Below are 20,784 nucleotides of genomic sequence, written 5' to 3' on the forward strand. Positions count from 1 at the left end.
GCTTTATGCACTTGTCACTCATCCAATGCTCATGTACATGGATCCCTTGTGGCCTCTAGAGAATTACATAGCTTACAGATTCATGGCAGCAAGACTTTCATTGCCCAGGCTTATGCAGGCGACTCCATTTTCACCCTACAAAATACAAAAGAGGACTTATCATGCATTATGAATGCGCTGTCTCTATTTGCCTTGGCAGTTGGCCTGCATGTAAATTTTCAGATATCTAAGCGTCTTGCTTTTCACAGGAAAGATTGGCATCATTTGCTATGGCCAGGGGAAATTGTTGCACCAGTGCAGCTAGTGTGTCATCTGGGTTACCCATTGGGATGGAAAATCACTCGTAGGCAACAACTGGATTGGGTGCTTGAAAAGCTCAAGAAGAAATTGGAATACTGGAAACTAGCCTCTCGGCCTCTTGTAGGGCTTCGCATAGTCCAATCCATCTTGGTTGCATATATACAATTTTATCTAGCTTTGATGAAGTTTACAAAGTGTGACATTTCCTCCTTCATGTTTGCCATTATGAAACTCTTTTGGAAAACTCATCATCACCGTCTCTCAAGCTCTTATCTATGGATCACCTTTGTACCCCGAAGATGCATGGCGGTCTCAATATTTTGAAGATTCACTTGCATCTTCAAGCTCACAAGGGAAAAATGATGCTTCAGTTTGTACAGAGTGATCAGCCATGGGCTGCCATGATGAAGCACTTGCTTTCCCATCTTACGTCTGATGTCTTTGGCCATTGGAGACCGACGCAATGGGACTTCCTATTTGGGCATATAAATGGTCAAATTGAGGGATGTCCTTTTGTGAGTCGAATGCTTGCAGATTGGAAACAAATCCTTTCACATCTAAAATGGGTCGGACGGCCTTCTCTTGGCAATAACTCCTTGCGAGCTGAAAGTATACATTGGTCAAAGGTGTTTTATAATCCACTAGCTTTACAAGAACCCAGGCGCTCTTATTTCATTTAGTCTATGTGGTTTCATTCTATGGTAATGTTCAGGATGACACAGGATGTGTGATGCCTTTTCTTGTCGCAGCTAATCATTTTCATTTGGGATCTCATTATCATCCCTATTGGCGTCTACTCTCTCAGCTCCTTCAGGATTTCGGCCAATTCCGCCTCTGGAGCTTCATGTCCATCTCCAAGATTGGGCTCTTGTCATGACGAGAAATCACTAATCTGTGATTAGTAGACATTATAATTATTATATATATTATATGCCAATGGTGTAACGTGTGTTTGTATTTATGATGGACACCAACCAAATTATTATGGCAGTGGATGATCTGAGTAGATAGGGCTAGTCGAATTGGAGCCACTCCTTAAGACGGCATCAAATTTGGACATGTGACACTTATTCTAGTAATAAAGATGTGCACCCACATGTCTAGGTCCTAGGGGCAATAGAAGGGAAGGGTGCATTCAGGTGCATTGAATGGTAGATCCATGGGTCATAGGCTAAGGGTAGGTCATAGACCTAAGGGTAGATCTAAATGGGAAGATGAGACTTGAGTGATCTCAAGGGACATTAATGAAAGGCTATCACCCTTCATTGTGAATCTCACGTAGCACACTCTACCACATTGCATTCACCTACCCTCTCTCTCCCACCTTGCATGTAGATCAAAAAGAAAAACAAGTACTCTCATGAGGGCATTCTTCCCCCATTGGAGGGCCAATTGGCATTCAAATTCTGCATGCATTGCACACATTTGCATTCTTGAGAAATCCGGTTCTTCACATGGCTTCCATCACTGTTTGCCTCTTTATAGAGGCTTCTTTTACCCGCTTCCGGGTTTTCGGCTCGTGCGAATCACATCAAGTCCTTGCATCGCACTCTTGGGTGGTGGAGGAACATATTCAAGCTCATTTGGAATTCAAAACTCCCTCTTCGGCAACAGGTTTTCTTTTGGAGAGTAATTGAAGGAGTATTTCCTACTCAACAGCTATTGGCTTGCAGACATGTTGGTCCTTCTCACTGTCATAGATGTCTCGCTCCACAGGAATCTAGGAGCCACATCTTCTAGCGCTGTCCTCACTCCAGGATTTCTTATTCTTTTTACAATGCCTATTAGTGGTTCATTTTCCTAGTGCTACTTTCAGTAGGCCTTTCTGGATTTTTCAGACAGCACCCTATCACGCAAGGCTATGAGCTTTTCTTCTATTGTATTCGCTATTGGGCTCTCTGGACTATATGTAAGGACCACAACCATAGAGTTTTTGGAAACTCTCTTTCATAGTTTCTCTTTCTTCAGGGCATCATTAAGGCAATCTTTTTTTAATTGCTTGAGAACCCATCAAATTAACAATACTATGTATCTGTTATATAATGACCTTTTCTGATCTTGTAATTGCTTCCCCCTTCTTTTAGGGGGCTGCAAATTGTAATATAAATACAACTGGATTTCACCACACAAAAAATTTGTGTGTCTTATGTGTGTGTGTGTGTGTGAGGCAGAGGTTGTGGCCGTTACCTCGTAAGATATACCTCTACCGTCAAACTTAGACAAGGAGGAGGAGGAGGTGCTTGCAGTGGAGCTTGAGGAGCCACAATATATAGTGAGCATAACACTATCCCTGATAGTGACTTTGGATCCAAAAGTGAAACCGACGTTGCAGATTCAGATTAGGATGGACCTTGAGACACTTGAGAGTCGAGACTTTCATTTCAGTTGACGGTTACCAGTACCTAGTTATCATGTGTCCTTTATGATTCTTCTTTTCTTCTGCAGCTCCGGAGTTTGATGTCTTGTTGCTTCAAAGAAGGAACGTCCGCGCTGTCCGTACTTGAAACACACACTTCTTTCAAATACTACAGCCTCTGCTTTGGAGTTGGCTTCTTACCTAGTTCCTCCATCATCCGATAACTGGCTTAGTGGCTGATTTTTGCTTGGAGCTGCCTTTGCATAGAGCTCCCATCTGCTTTTCTTACTAAAATCTTGAATCTTCAATAGAGCTTATAAAATTAAGATACATATACATTCACTTTTTCATCAACATGTTGGTCAAGCACATCCTAATACACCATGATGTCTCTCTCAAAGTGTTTGGGAAGAAAGAATTCATGGATCTATCTTATGAATCGGTGCCAAAAGTCACACATGTTGCCTCATACAATGTCTGATCTTCCAGATAAAGGGCTTGTGGGAGTAAGCTATGTTGGAAATATTGTAATATTTAAGGCAGTGGCCAATATATTAAGTAGGTAGGAGGGCTAGGGGCATTTTCCTTCTAAGGTTTTTTCCCCTAACCACAATTAGTGGTTGAATACGCTTTACGTTGGATATTAGGGATTTTTCATGTTGACACCCCTTTGTACTCCATTACTGCAACCTCAATTCCGGATTGCTCCAGTTTTTTGCTCTCCCATCCCATCTCCACTTCTAACATTTGGTATCAAAGCAGGTTTGCTCCCCCACACGTCCCCGTGGCCGCCTCTCTAGGTGTTTTTGAAGCTGGTCTACTGGCTTTTTGACATGTTTTCTATTTTCAACCCACTGCAACCTTTTCTGAGTAGGTTGCCTCTAATTATGAGGGTTTCAGAGCGTTTTCTGCATACTTTTTGCAAAGTTCGAGCTTTTTAAATGTGTTCCAGGGGATTTTCTACAGATTTTGAGGCCATTTGCAGAAGTTCTCGCATTGAAAACTGCACAACAGCTGCTCTCCAACCTCTGCTACAATTTCAAACTGTTTTTTGAGGTGTTTTAACAGTTTGCATGCTGTTTTTAGACCCATTTTTAAGGGTTTCAGGCCTGCTGTAGCAACTTTTCTGCAGATTTCAGGGTTTATGCAAGTATATGACGTAATCCATACAGTGCCTGGTCAGGCATAGCATGTGTGAAAGCATTTTCAGAAAATTTTGCATATTGGAGCTATGTGGTCAATCACAACCTGTTGCAAGCTCTTTTTTTAGGAAATTGCACTCTTGTTGACGCCCTGTAAGATGTGGAATATCTGCTCCTATCTACTATGCCTTTGGAGGTGCTTTTGTTTAAGGAACATTCTACAAATACTGGATTTTTGGGGAAGATTTGATTCTGCATTGGTATTGCTTTTTCAGTTCAAATCTGCCCCCTAAAATCTGCATTCCAGTTCAAAACTGTATTCAGGCTGCATTCTCGTAGCCAAGTATTATGAGTTTTCATTTATGCCTTTACCTTTATATTGTTGCGTGAAATCTTTCTTCATCGAGTCTGAAAATTGGCATGTGGGTGACCCAGTGCTATTCACAGGCAATGAGGCGGCAGGGAGTCTTTGGACAAAGATTGCAGCTGTTACAGGGTGCGAGTGGGTCCTTCAAACTAGGAATTCTGATAGCTTTGTTTGGTGTAAGTGGCTCTGGGAAGACAACCTTGATGGATGTGTTAACGGGACGGAAAATAGGTGGGTACATTGAGGGTAGTATAAGCATATCTACCTCTGTTCTGAACGGACCCATGCATGTGAATTTGATTATGTATTCTTCAACACACCAAAGTAGGACCTAGGCTCAACAATAATGCTATCTAATGCTCTACTTGTATGTCACACTGACATTTAATACTTGCCCCTAGCCTAAAATACTTCCTTTGTTGATCAAAGGGTCTGTACAGAGAGCACAGCTGAAGCAACAATTTTCAGAATCTATTTATTTTCTGGAGATATCTCACAATGATTACCTCAATGTGGCATTCAAGACAGCTGCCTTTAATGCCTTGAATACACTGATAGCTACAGTATCTGCAATGCAAGAAGCGCTTCAGGTCACTATGGTTTCTTCTTATTTATTCATTTTGGTGGGAGGGACGCATCGGAGAAAATTTCAAAAAATGCGGGCCAGCCAAAAAAGATGGTAAATGCCGTTATTGCAAAAAGCCTAGACATCACAGCAGTGAATGCAGGAAAAGATTGGAGAAAGAAAGGAAAATAGGAAGTTGGAATGATAGTTTCAAATTCTGATGCATCAGATGCAAGCAAGGGTATCTTTTTTGGTTTAAAGTTATGATGCCAAGTGTGATGCCGACCATGATGTCGCCTCACTGTCTAAGATGTAGTTTGGTACTTTGACAGTGGTGCTTCTAGGGACACAATACTTCCAAGAAGAATTTATTTTGCATATTTGCAGCCTACTTTTGTTTGCAAAGTGTGTCTGTGAAAGGAGTTGGGGGGATTTTATCAGTTGATGGAACTGATTTATGCCTTCCAGAGGTCTTGTACGTCACATAGTGATGTATGTGGTCCTATGAGGACACCATCTTACGATTTGCATTTTCATACCTTCACAGATGGTTTTTCCACATTTTCATGGATATATTCCCAAAAAGAAAAATCATTTGTCTTTCAATGCTGCTATGGCTGAGAATGAGTCTGGGTGCGAAGTGCAGACTTTGAGAACAGACAGAGGGAGGGGGGGGATATATGTCAGATGCTTTCAAAGAATTCTGAGGGCTTATGCATCAATGTACAGCCCCATATACACCTCAGCACAATGGTGGTGCTGAGAGGAAGAAAAGGTCTCTGATGGAGATGGCCAGATGCATGATCAAAGGAAAGAGATTGCCACACAGCTTTTGGATGGAGGCAATAATATGTGCAGCACACATTTTGAACAGATGCTCCCACCAAGGCCTTGAAAACCGAAGTACCTCAAGATGTTTGGCTACATAGCCTCTGCGCATATGCCTAGTCAGTTGTGAAGCAAGATGGATGATAAGGCAATTAATGGCTACAGCAGTGAGAGCAAGGCTTATTGTCTCTCCAATCCTCAGAGAAGAATAATTTTTGTCAATAGGGATGTGATTTTTGCAGAAAACTCAAATCAGTCCGTGATTGAGTTTGACAGACAGCTGCATACAAGTACTCAAGACGTGTTTGAAAGGTTACTTCCAGTTGGCAGTTTAAGGCACCTCAGAGCAGCCACTACAAGGTCAGAATATTCATCATCCACATGCTGGTGCACAGCAGCCTCTGGATGCTCTAGATCAGGTTCAAGATCAGCACATATTACACACGAGGAGGTTGTAGAGCAGAGGGCTGCTTCACAGGGAGCTAGAACAATCCCTAAATAGCTGTTACAAACTCTACAGGACAGCAGACTTCAGCCACTCTCTACAAGGGCTAGTTCAAGAGGGACAAACGGACCAAACTTTTTTGATTTAGATGAACCAAGTAATTTTGAGGACGCTCAAGAAAGTGAGCATTACCAGTCAGGGTCTACAGAAGAGTCCCACTGAGAATATCCTTTATGTCAAGAAGGACAAGAACCATTTGTTGATTGTCATCCTGTAAGTGGATGATGTGCTGCCCACAAGCACAAATGAGCAGAAAACTGCAGAATTCAAGAATTATCTTGAAGCTTCATTTGAGATGTCTGATTTGGGGCTTCTACACTATTATTTGGGCATTCAGGCATTCAGTTTATGCAAACAGATGAAGGCACTGTACTCAAACAGTCAACATACATGCAGGGACTGTTAAAAAGGTTCAATTTCAGGACTGCAAGCCTATTTCAACTCCCATGGAGCCACGGAGAGGCTGTCGATGCATGATGCAAGTGAACCTTTTGTACATAGTCATGATGTTGGATGCCTTATTTATATGTGCAATCCCCATCTACTATTCATTTCAGTGTATCCCAATTGAGCAAGTATATGCACAGCCCAATGACACAACATTGGTGTGTTGTAAAGAAGGTTTTCAGATACTTGCAAGATACTCAATCTCTTGGTCTATTCTATGTCAGAGGCGGTAACTCTGACTTGCATGCTTTCAGTGATTCCGATTGGGCTGGGGATTATGACACCAAACCTTCCACAAGTGGAAATTATTTCTTTATTGGAGTTCATGCATTTCTTACTTGAGCAAGAAACCATCCACTTTGGTAGCATCATCTTGCGAAGCTGAGTATAGGCAACCTTCACGACTATAATTGAATGTGTATGGCTCAAGAGATTGATGGTAGACCATTGTGGTTTGCAGCCATCTACTGCCATACTCCCTGACAATCAGAGTGTTACTACAATGGCACGGAATCTTGTGCTTCATGCATGCATGAAACACATTGAGATCCATTGACATATGTCAGAGAGGCGTTACATGCAAGAGAGAGCAGTTGGACCTAATGTCCTACACATCACAACATTGCAGATCTTTTCACCAAGGCTCCATCTAGAAAAAAGTTTGAAGCTTTCCGCAAAGCTCATTCCGTGATTGAGATCACTCCTTTACACCAGGACATTGCCACTGTAGGGGCTATTGGAAATATTGTAAAATTTAAGGCAGTGGCCAACGTATTGAGTGGTTAGGTGGGTTAGGGGTACTTTTTCCTTCTAAGGTTTTCCCCCTACCTAACCACAGTTAGTGGTTGACTCACACTAGGGTTTTAGGGTTTTGTCATGTTGACAACTCCTTGTACTTCTTTCTTGCACTGCAATTCAAGTTTTTTGCTCTCCCCTCCATCTCCACTTCTCACAGTATACATCTTCAAAGAAACGATCGAGATCTCTTATCCACACTACCAAAATCTATGGTTTCTCTTCTAGAACCCTTGTCTTTTTTAGACTTCAACACTTTGTATCCAATTTTCTTTCCTACTCTTTGATATCTCCTACAATGAGATGAAGAAAGAGAAGATGAAGAGGATGAGGAAGCATAAGGAGATGTCGGTGGCAAGGATCCATGCCTTCATCATCTAATCTTGGATTGAAAACGTGTAGGTCACACCAATAAGGCATGTCACAACAGGTATAGCATAATCAAGTGGTGTCCTTATTATTCTTCAGACCATCAGGACTGTGGATCGTCAACAGATATAGAAATTTTATTGCACGTGGTCATGGGCCTAGATTCAACAAATATATAAAAATGACTCAGCAACAAATCATAATTACATTTACGCCTGGGATCCACAAGGTTTGGAGATTTTAAGCATATATTCACATCCCAACCAAAAACAAAAACATACCAAACTCTGTTTCAAAGCACCCACAATCGCATCTTCATTCCCATTCAATGACATCATAGGCCTCCCAAGAGATGGCAGCGCCACTTCTATCTGTACGATCAATACAAAAAGAAATCAAACTTTCACATCGAAATCCCTTGCTTTTTAAATAAGTAGCTCAAGGTTACTATGATTGAAGGGCATTTAGCAATAAAATACATTTTATGTTTACAAAATATTCTTTACAGAATAAGATCTGGGTTTCGTACTGTTTCTTGAAAAAATCAGCATCTAGTTACTACTGGCATAAAATTGAAACAAGCCTGGACATGCATTCCTGGATTTGCAAGTTAAGGTTTGCAGTAAGGGGGAGAAAGGGAAGTGCATGTGTTACTACAGATGAGAATATAACAGAATTTCAAGCAACATATTTTCAAGAAAATTTAATTAAAAAGTACAATCAGCAAAGGAGAGAGAGAGAGAGAGAGAGAGAGAGAGAGAGAGAGAGTCACCTAACAAACTTTTTAATGTGAAGCATTCCAAAGTTCCACATTGACAAAGTTCAAAAATTGGGCCAAAGTTTCCTATCTTGAGTATTAGGTGCTGGAACCAGGTGCCGTAGTAAGTCCAATATAGCCAGATGTCGGAAAATGCAGATTTGTCTTGCTAGTTGACAATTGAACTTAAAACATGAGAGAGGGACTGAGAGTCATAAGTCTCAAGTTGCAGCATAGCACATGCAGTGCGCACACATTTGTGAGTAAACTGACAAAACAATAAATATTCAAAACCCATCATTTAAATTGAAATTGCAACAATGTTCGTGATTTAAACCTCTAACGTTAAATATTAGAAATCAATAGATTTGTGAGTTACGAATTAGAAGCTCTACTATACAAATCTAAAGCCCTGCTCCAGTGGGCTGTCTAGAAGCGAAAAAGGCACCTCCCCCCTCCCCCTCCACTTTACCTATACACATGGCACCTTGTGTGTTATGCCTCCCACGCATGGACATAACGTGGCTAGCGTTATTGAGGTCACTTTAGCCTATGGTCATGTGTCCTAAATACAGGACAGTTAGGACAATTGGTACCTCTGGTACGCTAGGGGGAGTCTTAGGCTTGAGAACACCTAAGACACCCTACATCCCAATAGTGGGTGTAGACCATAGTATAAACATATGCTCTCACACATACAAATCCACACACCCATGCATACTTGAGCATCCATTTATACAAAGTATTCGTACTGAGTTTCCGGAGGTGAAGGGCACACTCAGCCACGACAAAGGCTAGCACTAAAGGAGAAGGCTAATCAAAAAGTAGTCCAAAATCTCTTCATTCAAGCTACAACTGCTTGCGAAGACTCAACAATTTCATTTTAGTCTCTCCCAGACGAGCATCTAAATTTAATTGGGAAGACACCTTCTTCTGTTTGAATTTGCTTACAATAATCCTAAGAGTTCAGCAACCAAAAATAGTCCATTTATCTATGGATGGATGGATACCAGCCTAGAGCCCTTGGGTAGTTGGCCGACAAAATGTTAAGATGAGCTCTGCTGCTGATAGGCTACAATCGTTACAGGATATGTTGTAGTTGGCTAGGCAAAGCTAGAGCGCAGTTTTTATGTTGACCAAAAGCGGACACCTCCCTCAGAAGGTCAATGGGTTTACTTGAAATCCCAAAAGATTCTCGAGAAATGCGCACTAGCCATGTGTAAAAGGTATCTCATCGCTATTATGAATCCTTAAAAAGATCTAGGACACACCTTACAAGCTGCAATTACCTGAAGGAGTTCAGGTACATCCAGTCTTTCATGTCAGTAGACTGAAAGAGGCTCTGGGTGCTGGAGATAACTTGGTCTCTGAGGATGAACTCGTAAGATTGAAAGATCTGTCCACTTATGTACCCCGTGAACCAAAATGGCTTTTGGATTATAGGGAACAGCCACTTAGGAACAGGTCTGTTCCAGAGCTGAAAGTTAGGTGGAAAGATCGTTCGAATGAGGATAGCACTAGGACACATCCTAGAATTTATGTCTCAGACCTTCTCTGAATAAGGGGGTAGAATGTTATATCGACGCAGGGCATAATGTGGCTAGAGTTATGGTTATGAAGGTCAGGTTAGCCTATGGTCATGTGTCCTAAGCATGGCACAGTTAGGACACACGTGGTACCTTTGGTACACTAAGGGGAATCTTAGCTTGAGACACCTTAGACACCCTATTTATATAAGTGAAAGCGATTGCTTACTTGGGGCATTCTTAGGACTGGGGCCTCTTGAGAATACATAGCTAGGTTGAAAGTGTGTCCATGCCTAACGACATCTATGCACACAAGGGGCTGCGTGGTATGGGACGCATAGCCCCTCTAGCTTGGGGGTGATCCCGAGGGACCTAACATTGGGTGGTGATGCACTAGCCGACACATATGTGTCCCTATGTTTGTATACTAACGTTGGGCTATGCTTGCAGGTTAGCATGGAGATAGAGGAGATCCTACAACCCTCAGCAAGGGAGTTGTTTCATTGTGTCACTCCTGAAGCATCCCCACTAAAGCCCTGAAGGCACGCAAGAGCAGTACGAGCAATCCTTAGGAGTTCATCTCTTCACCTTTTCAAGACTTCCCTTTGCTGAGGCTGGTGATTTGTAGCAGAAACTTGTGCCTTTGCCTACATTCCATATCCGAGTTCTTAACTTTGCGCACAAGTTGTGCGAGATTGCAAAGAGTAGTGAGGTTCCTGTGTCCAGATTCCACTACAAGGTCTAGCATCAAGGATACTTATTCTAACATGAACTATCTCAGCTACAAGCACACTATGAACTCAGCAAACATAAGAGATCAAGAACTGCAACCTTTACCAGCTCCCCAACCAAACGAATCTACAATGATGCTTTCAAGAGATTGGCAGCAGCCAGACAAGCCAGTTTGTCATAGGTATAAGATTATTAGGGCTTCTACTCATAGACAAAGGATCACTAGGCTACTAAAACCACGTGCCCACAGCGACAGGTCACTGGGCTACTAAAACCATATGCCCACGGCGACAGATCACGAGGCACAAACAAGCCACGCCTTTCCTGGTCAGTCCTAGAGGGCTGCTCAGCAGCTCCTCCATTCCTTCGGGCAGCATCCAGTACAGTCTATCCCTTGGAGGTATGCTCCGTCTTGCCAGTCACCCCTCAGCTCCTTTGCAATGCATCCGCAGTTCTAGGTCTCTCTCAGTTTCTCAAGGAGACATCCACAGTTCCAAATTCAAGGAGGAGGGCAGAGCTTTTACCCTCAGCAGTTATCACTCCAGCGGAGGAGGTAGGTGTATTCCAGCTTTATAATAGCAATCATGCAGACAACTGTACCCCAGTTTCCAGGAGTGCATTTGAGTATTATGGAGTTTCCGGGCATTCAGTTTTGGTTGCCTAGTCGCAGTGTCTTCTTCATCACCCCAACACTTCATGGAGTATCACCAGCAGTTTTCTGTGGGTGGTTCTTCCGCAGTGGGGACGGTGCATGCCAGCAGCTAGTAGCCAATATCATGCTGTTAGCCTTCCAGAGCTCTCTACCTCCGCATCGGTAGTCCAGTCAATCCTCAGCAGTACACAACAACATCATGCAATTAATATTTCTAGAAGCATATCAGAGTGCCATACCACCCATTGATCAGGAGTTTGCAGTGGTAGTGTGGTAAGATGATTGGTCGGTTTCCCGTCCTCGTAGCAGTGGGAGTTTTTAGCAAGCCACCATGTTACAATAGGATAGCATTCGTTCCTCAACTTTTGGAGCAGTGCCAGCTCAGTACCAGTGCCAAACTGTATTCCCCATTTCTTTGGGAGGACAGGCAAGGTTCGCACAGCAGTTAGTGGTCAACATGATCACTTTAGCTTGGCAAATTTAGCATCTATCGCCATCCAGAATTTAAGCAAGAAGGAATGTCACATGCACCCCTGCACTAGGATGCATCGTGACACACGTTCAGTCCCAAAATATTTTGCCCTATGCCATTGACCCATTGTGAACCCTAGTTCAGGGACGAGTCAGGCACGAGCTACGTGGGTCCATCCCCAGCCCCCAAGGTCACAGGCCACAGCGGAGCAGTTCGGGTTGCCAGGGCAAAGAGTTGCAAGGTACCCACTTAGCAACAAGTTTAGTAGAAGAAAATGTCATGTGCACTAGTGCAAGGCACACTTGGCAGTGAAACCTGGCTGCACAGTCATCAATTAGCAGAATATTTTGGGGCCTTTTGGGCGAGAATTCAGGCCGACCGAGGTGCAAAAGTGTGCACCATGGTCTGGACCAGCAAGGGCATAACCAGGCAGCAGGTGAACGTTACCAAGCCGGACCATATCAGCCCAGTTGGGCTGACCAGGTCAGCTGGTCAGCCAACCTGCCAGGTCAGCTGGTCAGGTGACACAGGTCGATTGACCTGGTTGGTCAACTGGCTGGCCCAGTTGGCCAGTCTCAGGCCCTATTTAAGGGGCCCTAGCCCTCCACTTTTGGGCATTCATTCCAGGCAGCCTTGGCCTCTATTTCCAGCATCCATTCCTGGCGTTTACTCCAGCATGCCTCTGCATCAGCATGGAGATCAGGGCGTCTACTCAGTAGTCATCCAGCATCAGCAGTAGCCTGCATGATACATATTCGTATCCATTTTGCAGTCATGTAAGTCAGTCATTGAGGAATTTTTGCCAGCATTTGCAATATAAGCACGTGTACAGTAAGAATCTCACGTGTCCTTGGTGCTTGAGTTCTCTATTTACTTGCATCTATGTACGCACATTCAGTACGCTTCCGCACAGTGCAGAAAATAGACTCACATGCCACATTGGATTTCCGCACATGGCAAGGCAATAAGTCCCCGCATGTTACAATAACTACCAATCATGTTCCAAATAAATGTGATATGCAATTAACAGATAATAATTATACTTTGTACATGTTTGATGTTTAAAGTGTGGCCTCTCCAAATACAAGAAATCTTAGGGATTTCACTTCAATTGAGATCAAAGTGAACAGTAACACACCATGCAAAGGAGAGAGACTTTGTAGACAATTCAGGCCAGGGTGGCCCTGGAGGCTGCCCGAAATAGAACTTAACAAGGAGATACTTGTTCTGCCCATGTGGCAGCCAGGTCCTTAAAAATTGAAACAATAGTTGCATAGATTTTAAACCTGAATTGACTAGTAGTCCCGTTCTCCATTATCTTATGATCAATAATTCTCTACTTTATCTAAAAGTCAAGTGCACTAAAAAAATAAACTGTAGTCTCTACAGTTTTGCATCCTTTCCAACTAACCTCTCCATTGTTTTTCAATCAAATAAGGTCATCATACAGAATGATGTTGTCACGCCTCTTCAAAAAGAGCTTGACAGAGGCTCATCTCTGTAGGAAAGAAAACGACTGGCACTGTCGATCAGATACCCAACGATTGGCGTTTAGTATGTTTGAAGATACAGGACAAAACACATCACTCTCAATGATCCTAACCATCTAATCATCCTGGAAAAATAGTTGGAAGGGTAGCAACAGGATGCTAAGAACATGATGTTCGCTCCATCAAGTGCAAAGAAGCATTCCATGGCGATGCTTTCCAAAAATAAGCACCACAGATTGAATAAGTTGATGTGAACACGGACAAAGACAAACCAAAGAAAAAAGAACCATTGTACGTACCCATTATCTAAATAAAAGCAGTAACTTGAGAGGGCGAAGAAAGCACAAAGAAATTGCATGTTGGTATCATAAACATGACAAAAACATCTTCACTCACTGGCTTTACATCCAAAATAGACATCAAGGCCCAGTTTTCCTTGATGGAACGATCAATTCTTGCATCCATGTCTCCAGCTTGCTTCAAGTTCACAGCAAAACTGTTGAGACGATCTTGGAAACTTTTAGTCAAACTGCTCGACTGTGGCCTTGTCCAGCGACTTCCAAACTGTGCCCTGAATTGTGCATCCTCCCTAGACTCTTTTTGTAGTAGTTCCTCAGTTTGCACAAGCAATTCTTGATTAACGCGTCTAAGATCCTGCAACTGTCTCATTTCAGCCTCCAAACCTGATGGTCCTCCATCCAACTGAACTGCCTCTACATCATTTCTAAGCTGCTCCGGAAGGACAGCACTGCCCTCTAGAGCATGCAGAGACTCTGGAAGCTCCATTTCTTTAAGCTTCACCCGAGTGATCTCACTTTCCTGCTGCAATTTCTCCAACTGCATCCTGATTGTGTCATCTAGCATTTCAGTGTATCTGGAGAGTGCTTTGGCACTGCTTTCGGGAACAAGCCCTGCAAACATCTTTTCCTTGCTAGCATCCAGGACGTCTGTCAAATTGAAGGACTGTACGAGTGAAGCGGTAGGTAATGGCCCCAATGAATTGGGAGGAGGGATTCTCATGAGATACACGCGGTCATTCTCCTTGATGGCACGCTCGAGGTTGAGATTTACATTGGCTTCAAGTTTTGACACGGCGTCCAGGAGAGAATTCACAACACCTCTTGCTGATTTTTTTGCGGTGGCTAGAGCATCGCTTGCCACCTTCAAACGGGCAATTTCTTCTGCAATGTCCTCCTTTTCATGAAGCTCTAGAGCTACCCGGTAGCAAGCCTCCCCATGGAACTCAGCCGCTTTCAGTTGGATGTGGGCTACCCAAGAACGATCAAAGTGTTGATTAAGAGGAGGAAGCATTAAGGCTGCCAGTGCTTCTTCGTAATACAGTCCAACCTGCCTTGCAATTTTGCCGCACAAGAGCGACGGTTTCTGATCTGCAATCGCCTTCACGAAAAAGCATTCTTGGGCTTGTGCAAGCATCAGCCTCTCAAGCATACCAGCAGATTCCACAGAAATGTCTACTGTGGAGGTGCTTCCGGAAGCTTTCGATGCGATGTTATCTCGGAGGAAAGCAAATGCTCCTGCAGCCGCCTGGAAGCAATTGCATGCTTGTTTGATACCGTTGGGGGTGGAACGATCAGCTCCCAAAGCGATTTGGCTCTGAACGGCACCTAAATTAAAGACGATGGAGGCTTTCTCGAAGTGGATATTTTGCTGAGAAGCTCTCTTCCCTTGCTTGAAGGCATCAAACCAAGTGAAGGAAAGCGAGTTTACGTGCTGGCGCTCGTTGGAGATGGGGAAGCGAGACTCCATGACGCAGAGCGCTCTGAAGTACCTCTGGAGGAGATCACGGCGGGCTTCGAAGGAATCGGAAGGCTTTTCTACGGCGCTGCGCATCTGCTGAAGGGAGCGTAAATCCTCATCGTGATCAACAGCGTCGCGTTCACTGTAGTGCTGGACGATGTACTGTCGGAGGGGCTTGTAAAGGTCGACGGAATTGGTCTTCTTGTCGTGAACGGCGAGCAGGATATTGCTCGGAGTCGCCATAGCCAAGAATCACTGTTTTGTTACCGAGACAGGGATCAAAATGGAGCTTCAAAGATCGACTTTGAGCTTCAAAGACCGATAGCAGAGATGATCAAGTATCGCCAGCGAGTCGGCCGGAAAGTGACATGGCACGCCCGCCTGGCGCATGAGGTGGCAGCAGCCCGGTGATGTGGCCGATGAGGTGGCCGCAGCCCGGTGATTTGGTGCATTTTCGACTATCGACCGTGCGGCATCAATAGCTTGATCTCTGGGCTCTGATGTGGCGCGCTCACGAGCACTTGGATCAAAATCGGCAACAATTGTGCAACTTTCGATCTTCTCGCACGACTGTGCGCAGATGGCAAAGAAGTGTACTCGGAATTCATTGGAGGTGATATTCCACTTGAGAATGTCAGGGTTGATCGGACGGCAGAGATTTACTCCCTCTCGACCACTGCCCTTTGCGACTTGAGGATGATTGTCATATGGAGAATTTAATCTCTGGGAATTGTATTCTACTCGGAATGGTCTCCCTCATGACCTTTCCTTCCAACGACGACTCCACTTTTAATTCCTTCTATGATTCCTCCGTCAAACGCTCAGGTTGGCGGAATCAAGATCTCAGTCGTCGGATCTCCGATTAGTAATTTGCATTGAATTAGCCACCGAATCTGTAATGTCACACGTGGCCGTGGGGTAGGGTCCATTTCCCCCCTCAAAAAACGGCACCCCAAGTGGCCGTCCCCAACTTTCCCCTTGCTCCTCCGGCTTGCTTGCCTTTGTTAAGGCCCCTTTCAAACCTCTAGGTGATTATTCTCATTCGATCGGGGGTCTAGATCGGGTCACCATTCTTCATTGTTGCAAAAGGGAAGATATTTTTGCTACTTGAAATAGATACTCGAGTTAGAGGGGAAAGGAATTGTCACCAAAATCAATCTAGTAAGTGGTGATGTTGACTTCCAAGTTGATTTATTGCACCTTATCAATGGATATGTATGCACCAAAGAAATGAAAGAAGAGCAAGCAAACGTATACAAATAGAGGAAAAAGCTCATCTTTTTCTATATGTATTGAAAAAACTAGTATATGTAACATTGAAACACTCAATTTTATGTCTTAGAGTTTGTCAATATGATTTGAATGACATCTTGAAACACTATAGCATTCGAAACGGCCAAACAATATTGCAAACTCTCAAATGGATGATGTTTCGTACCAACTGCACTTATGTCACGAGAGAAATTATAACCAGACACTAGGTGATTACCTATTTGATACCATAAAGCTCAAGCTCTTGACACAAATGGATTACACATTTGAGCAACTTCAAGCTACAACAATCCAATAATCCGTAACTTGCTTGCACAATAAACATTTGAGCAACTTCAAGCTACAACAATCCAATAATCTGTAACTTGCTTACACAATAAACAACAAATGTTAATAAACATTTTTGTCTTTGGATTTGTTGCATGGAGTGCAACATTATCTTGCATGCATCATTTCTATTTTGTGGAGATCACTTTGAGATTTGGTGGAGCTCATCATTTCTATAAAGACCAATCCATCTATGGTCATGAGTAAACAAAAGAATCTACGTCAAATACGGAGACAACTTCAATGCAATTCTATTACAAATCTTGTATGATGACAATCCTGCGCACAGACTTTGAGCTCATCATTCAAACAGTGGCAATGATCTAAAGTCAAACATTATTTGATATAGACAATAGCATGATAATCGATCTTACCTAACCACAAAGGTAATGAAGGAAAGCACCACAACTCTAAAAAGAGAAAATAGTGCAAAGCTTACTTAAGAACTAGCTTGATATAGGTACGCAAAAAGAAAAAAAAAACTAGAGATGTATACTCTCCCAAAAAATGAACGATGACAATGCCACTTTGCAAAATAGCCAAACTAATCTAAAATCTAAAAATAATGGAACCTTTAGACATAAGAAGAAGACAACATGATATGGACGGAAGTTGGAGGACGAAAAATAGAGATAGACGGAAAATATGGAGGCTTAATGGAATTTGGAGAAGGAAGTGGCTTGCAAAAGTGTGGGGAAAGAAATGAGGGGGGTTGGTGTTGCTTTTATAGGATGTGGGGGGATTAAGGGTTAATTTTGTTTAGTGTTTTAATGTGATTTTGTAAGTCAGCATTAGTCTTTTGCACCATTTGGAAGCATTTTTTCACTCCTTTGCCTTGAGGGATGTATCTTGAATGGTATTTTGAAGGGGGTTCTTTTTCACACATGCAAACACGTGCTCCTCTTTTGCTTTAGGCGCTAACCTCCCCGACAGCAACGCCAAAATGTTGTCACTGTTTCTCCCAAGTGTAGGTTTCGAGGGTGTTGGTGACCTACAGTGATGTGTCTAGCAATCCATGTGTTGAGTAGGTTGTCCACATGTCACTAGCTGTGTAAGGCTGTTATATTCTGTTGTAGATCTCAGTCATGAAGTAGATGCCCGGACCAAGTTGCAGGGTAGCATTGACCGGTTTCCTACTTGCATACGCATTCCTTCCCTGACTCCCTTCTCTCTCGTGTTTCAATCATGCCTCTATCGAGTACTCTGACATGACTTGGTGGAGAGGCCGGGTAACTTGATTCTATCTAATTTTTCGCGATGGACCATGACCAAGAGAATCCTCTCACCCATCATACTTACAAAACCAGTTGCATATGTAGATTACCCCCGAATTGTTGGTAGTGGTTCTCTCCGAATTAGTTCAATCTAATCAGAATCTTGCTCACATATCTCTTACGAGTGCTTCAAATCGAGGTCATGACCCCAAGGTACGTCCGAAACCCTTCAATGGTATGACCGATAAGGACATCCACCTTTGGCTAGACCATTTTGCAAACTTGGCTGACTACCACAGATGAACGGAATCTCAATAAGCAGAAGAGATGAAGTCGTCATTGCAAGGCGTGACAGTAGCTTGGTACCACCAATTGGACACAAGTATCAAATCGTCATGGCCACACTTGAGACATGCATTCAATTGTGTTTGGAAACGCATACAAGGTGAAGGACGTCCTCACAAAATTGTAGGAGATCAAGCAGACTACAGAGACGATGTCCTAGTTTGGGGTCAAGATTACCCACATGCTTCCCAAGGTCAATCCAAACATGTTGGAAGATTTGAAACTCTTTTTCTTATGGCCACGTTTGAGATTGGACATTTCACAGCAGAGAACTAAGGCCCAAGGTCCCTACCATGAAAAAGTTCAAGCATTGATGAACTATCCTACGTTGAAGACCTCTCATCATTTCTTGGGAATGCTGGCTTTAGTTCTTGGTTTATCCCTTCTTTGGCTTAGATGGCAACACCTTTAAGGAAGCTACTTGAGAAGAATTTCCCTTTCATTTGGTCCAATGATTGCAAGGCAGCATTTGACTCTATTCGGGTAGTCCTTTCAGAAGATGCATGCTGAGGCATCCAAATTTTACAAAACCGTTTGTTATTAGAACCGATGCTTCTCAAGGTGGTTTGGGTGTAGTGTTATTTTGCAACACGATCCAAGATGGGATCCTTTGTCCAATTTCATGCATCAGCAAATCTCTTTCAAAACAACAATCTAAGTATTCAGCCACCGATTTGGAATGTCTTGCTTTAGTTTGGTCCATCTCTAAATTCCATCCTTATGTACATGCGTCAAAATTGAAATACACCAAGCATAATGCTCTAACAAGCGTATTGTCTAAGAAACAACTATAGGGCTAATTAGCTTGTGTGGCACCTTCCAGAGAGGTTGATTCATCTTCTCTGTTCTTGTCTACATTTCAATTCCGATTCCTTTTCTAACCATGCTGCAATCGCCCCTTGCCATCGACCACCCCGTCCTCCACACCGTCCATGTGGCCAAGAAGAAAAAGAACTAAAAGCATTGCTGATAGAATACATGGATTGCATCGCTTGGTCCTATAAGGATATGAAAGGGATCTCCCCTAAAGTTGCAGTATACACCATACCAATTAGGGAAGGATCCAAGACTAAGGTATGTGGATGCTATAGGACAAACCCAAAGTATGGCACCCAGGTCTATGAAGAACTAGAAAAATTATTGGATGTCGATTTCATTTATGAGATTGAGCACACCGACTGGGTGTCACCAATTGTGATTGTCCCAATGAAAAATAAGAAACTGAGAATATATGTGAATCTCAAAAACATTAATGCAACCACAATTAGAGATCACTACCCCCTACCATTGACAGAGGTAGTTTTGGAACGAGTAGCAGCATCAAAAGTATACAACTTCTTGGATGGGTTCAGCAGGTACAACCAAGTACAAATTGCACCTCAAGATCATGCAAATACATCCTTTGCCACAAAATGGGGCATTTTTGCATACATAGTTATGCCATTTGGCTTATGCAATGCCCCATTCACTTTTCAAAGGGTCATGTACACCGCCTTCAAAGGATTTCTCAACAAGTTCATACAAGTCTTCCTCGATGACTTGTGCATACACTCAAGCAAAAAGGATCACTTGAAATGCCTTGAAGATGTACTGAAGAAATGTAGGGAGTATGGAATCTCCTTAAACCCTCTCGGATGTCAATTCTTGGTCACACATGGAGTAGTCTTGGGACCCATAGTCTCTCGACATGGGATTGCTACCGACATGGACAAAATCGAAATCATCATGAAGCTTCCCCCCTACAAAGTGCTAAGGGTGTCCAAGTATTCTTGGGCGTCTCAGTTTTTCACAGGGTGGTGTTCCTATCATTAAATACCCAATGATGTCTGCACACCATTTAGGTACCAGGATCAATTTGAAACAAAGCAGCATCTACTAGGTCATCTTTTATTCCATCTAGCTCTTCTCCCGTCATCAATCATGACATATGATCTACAATGTAGTGCTGAGCTGCTTTCCTTACCACTATCTTGAAGTTAGATTCTTGGAGGAGTAGAAGCCATCTAGTGATCCGCGAGAACTAGTGGTACATGGTCGATTCATAAGATACAATAGATAGCGCTTGATGGTCCGTGTAAAATACAAAGTCAAAAGCCAATAAATAATGTTGGAATTTCTTCACACTATAGACCATTGCTAGGGCTTCTCTTTCAATGGTAGTGTAATTGACCTCTCCATCATTTAATTGCCTGCTTGTAAATTATATTGGGTAATCTTTGTTGTACTTGCCAGGTTGACATAGCATGCGCACTAGTACATATTTGGAACCTTCTGTATGCACATGGAATTCAATGTCCCAATTCGGAGCCATCATTAATCTCCACTTGAGGGTTTTGAATGCCTTGTTCACATTCTTCTGTCCAGATGAAAGTCACTAGTAGCTTATAAAGGGGTCTTGCAATCATGGCATACCTAAGAATGAACCTTCTATAGTATCCGTTTCCACCACCACCATCACCACTTTTTTCGTCACCCCCCTTCCATCTCCATCTCCACCTCCCATCATCTTCCTCCCCATCACCTCCACTTTTTCCGTCCATCCCCCATTCCCCCCACTCAAGGTAA

General features: G+C 43.0%; 1 protein-coding gene across 1 annotated transcript in view; it reads right to left on the reverse strand.

The window, feature by feature from the left end:
* The window catches only part of LOC147901203 (vacuolar-sorting protein BRO1-like), a 29,251-nt gene extending 13,940 nt beyond the window's left edge, over positions 1 to 15,311 (reverse strand). The window contains exons 1-2 of the mRNA XM_087375590.1: positions 13,700 to 15,311; positions 7,956 to 8,045 (exon numbers count right to left, since the gene is read on the reverse strand). Of these exons, the coding sequence (XP_087231716.1) occupies positions 7,956 to 8,045; positions 13,700 to 15,304 (1,695 nt within the window). The 5' untranslated portion in view covers positions 15,305 to 15,311. The remainder of the gene's footprint in view (positions 1 to 7,955; positions 8,046 to 13,699) is intronic.
* Positions 15,312 to 20,784: the final 5,473 nt, after the last annotated feature.

Source organism: Dipteris shenzhenensis, chromosome 6, assembly GCF_047967505.1.
Source record: "Dipteris shenzhenensis isolate YYH24624 ecotype China chromosome 6, Dip_SZ_1.0, whole genome shotgun sequence".
Taxonomy (NCBI): Eukaryota; Viridiplantae; Streptophyta; class Polypodiopsida; order Gleicheniales; family Dipteridaceae; genus Dipteris; species Dipteris shenzhenensis.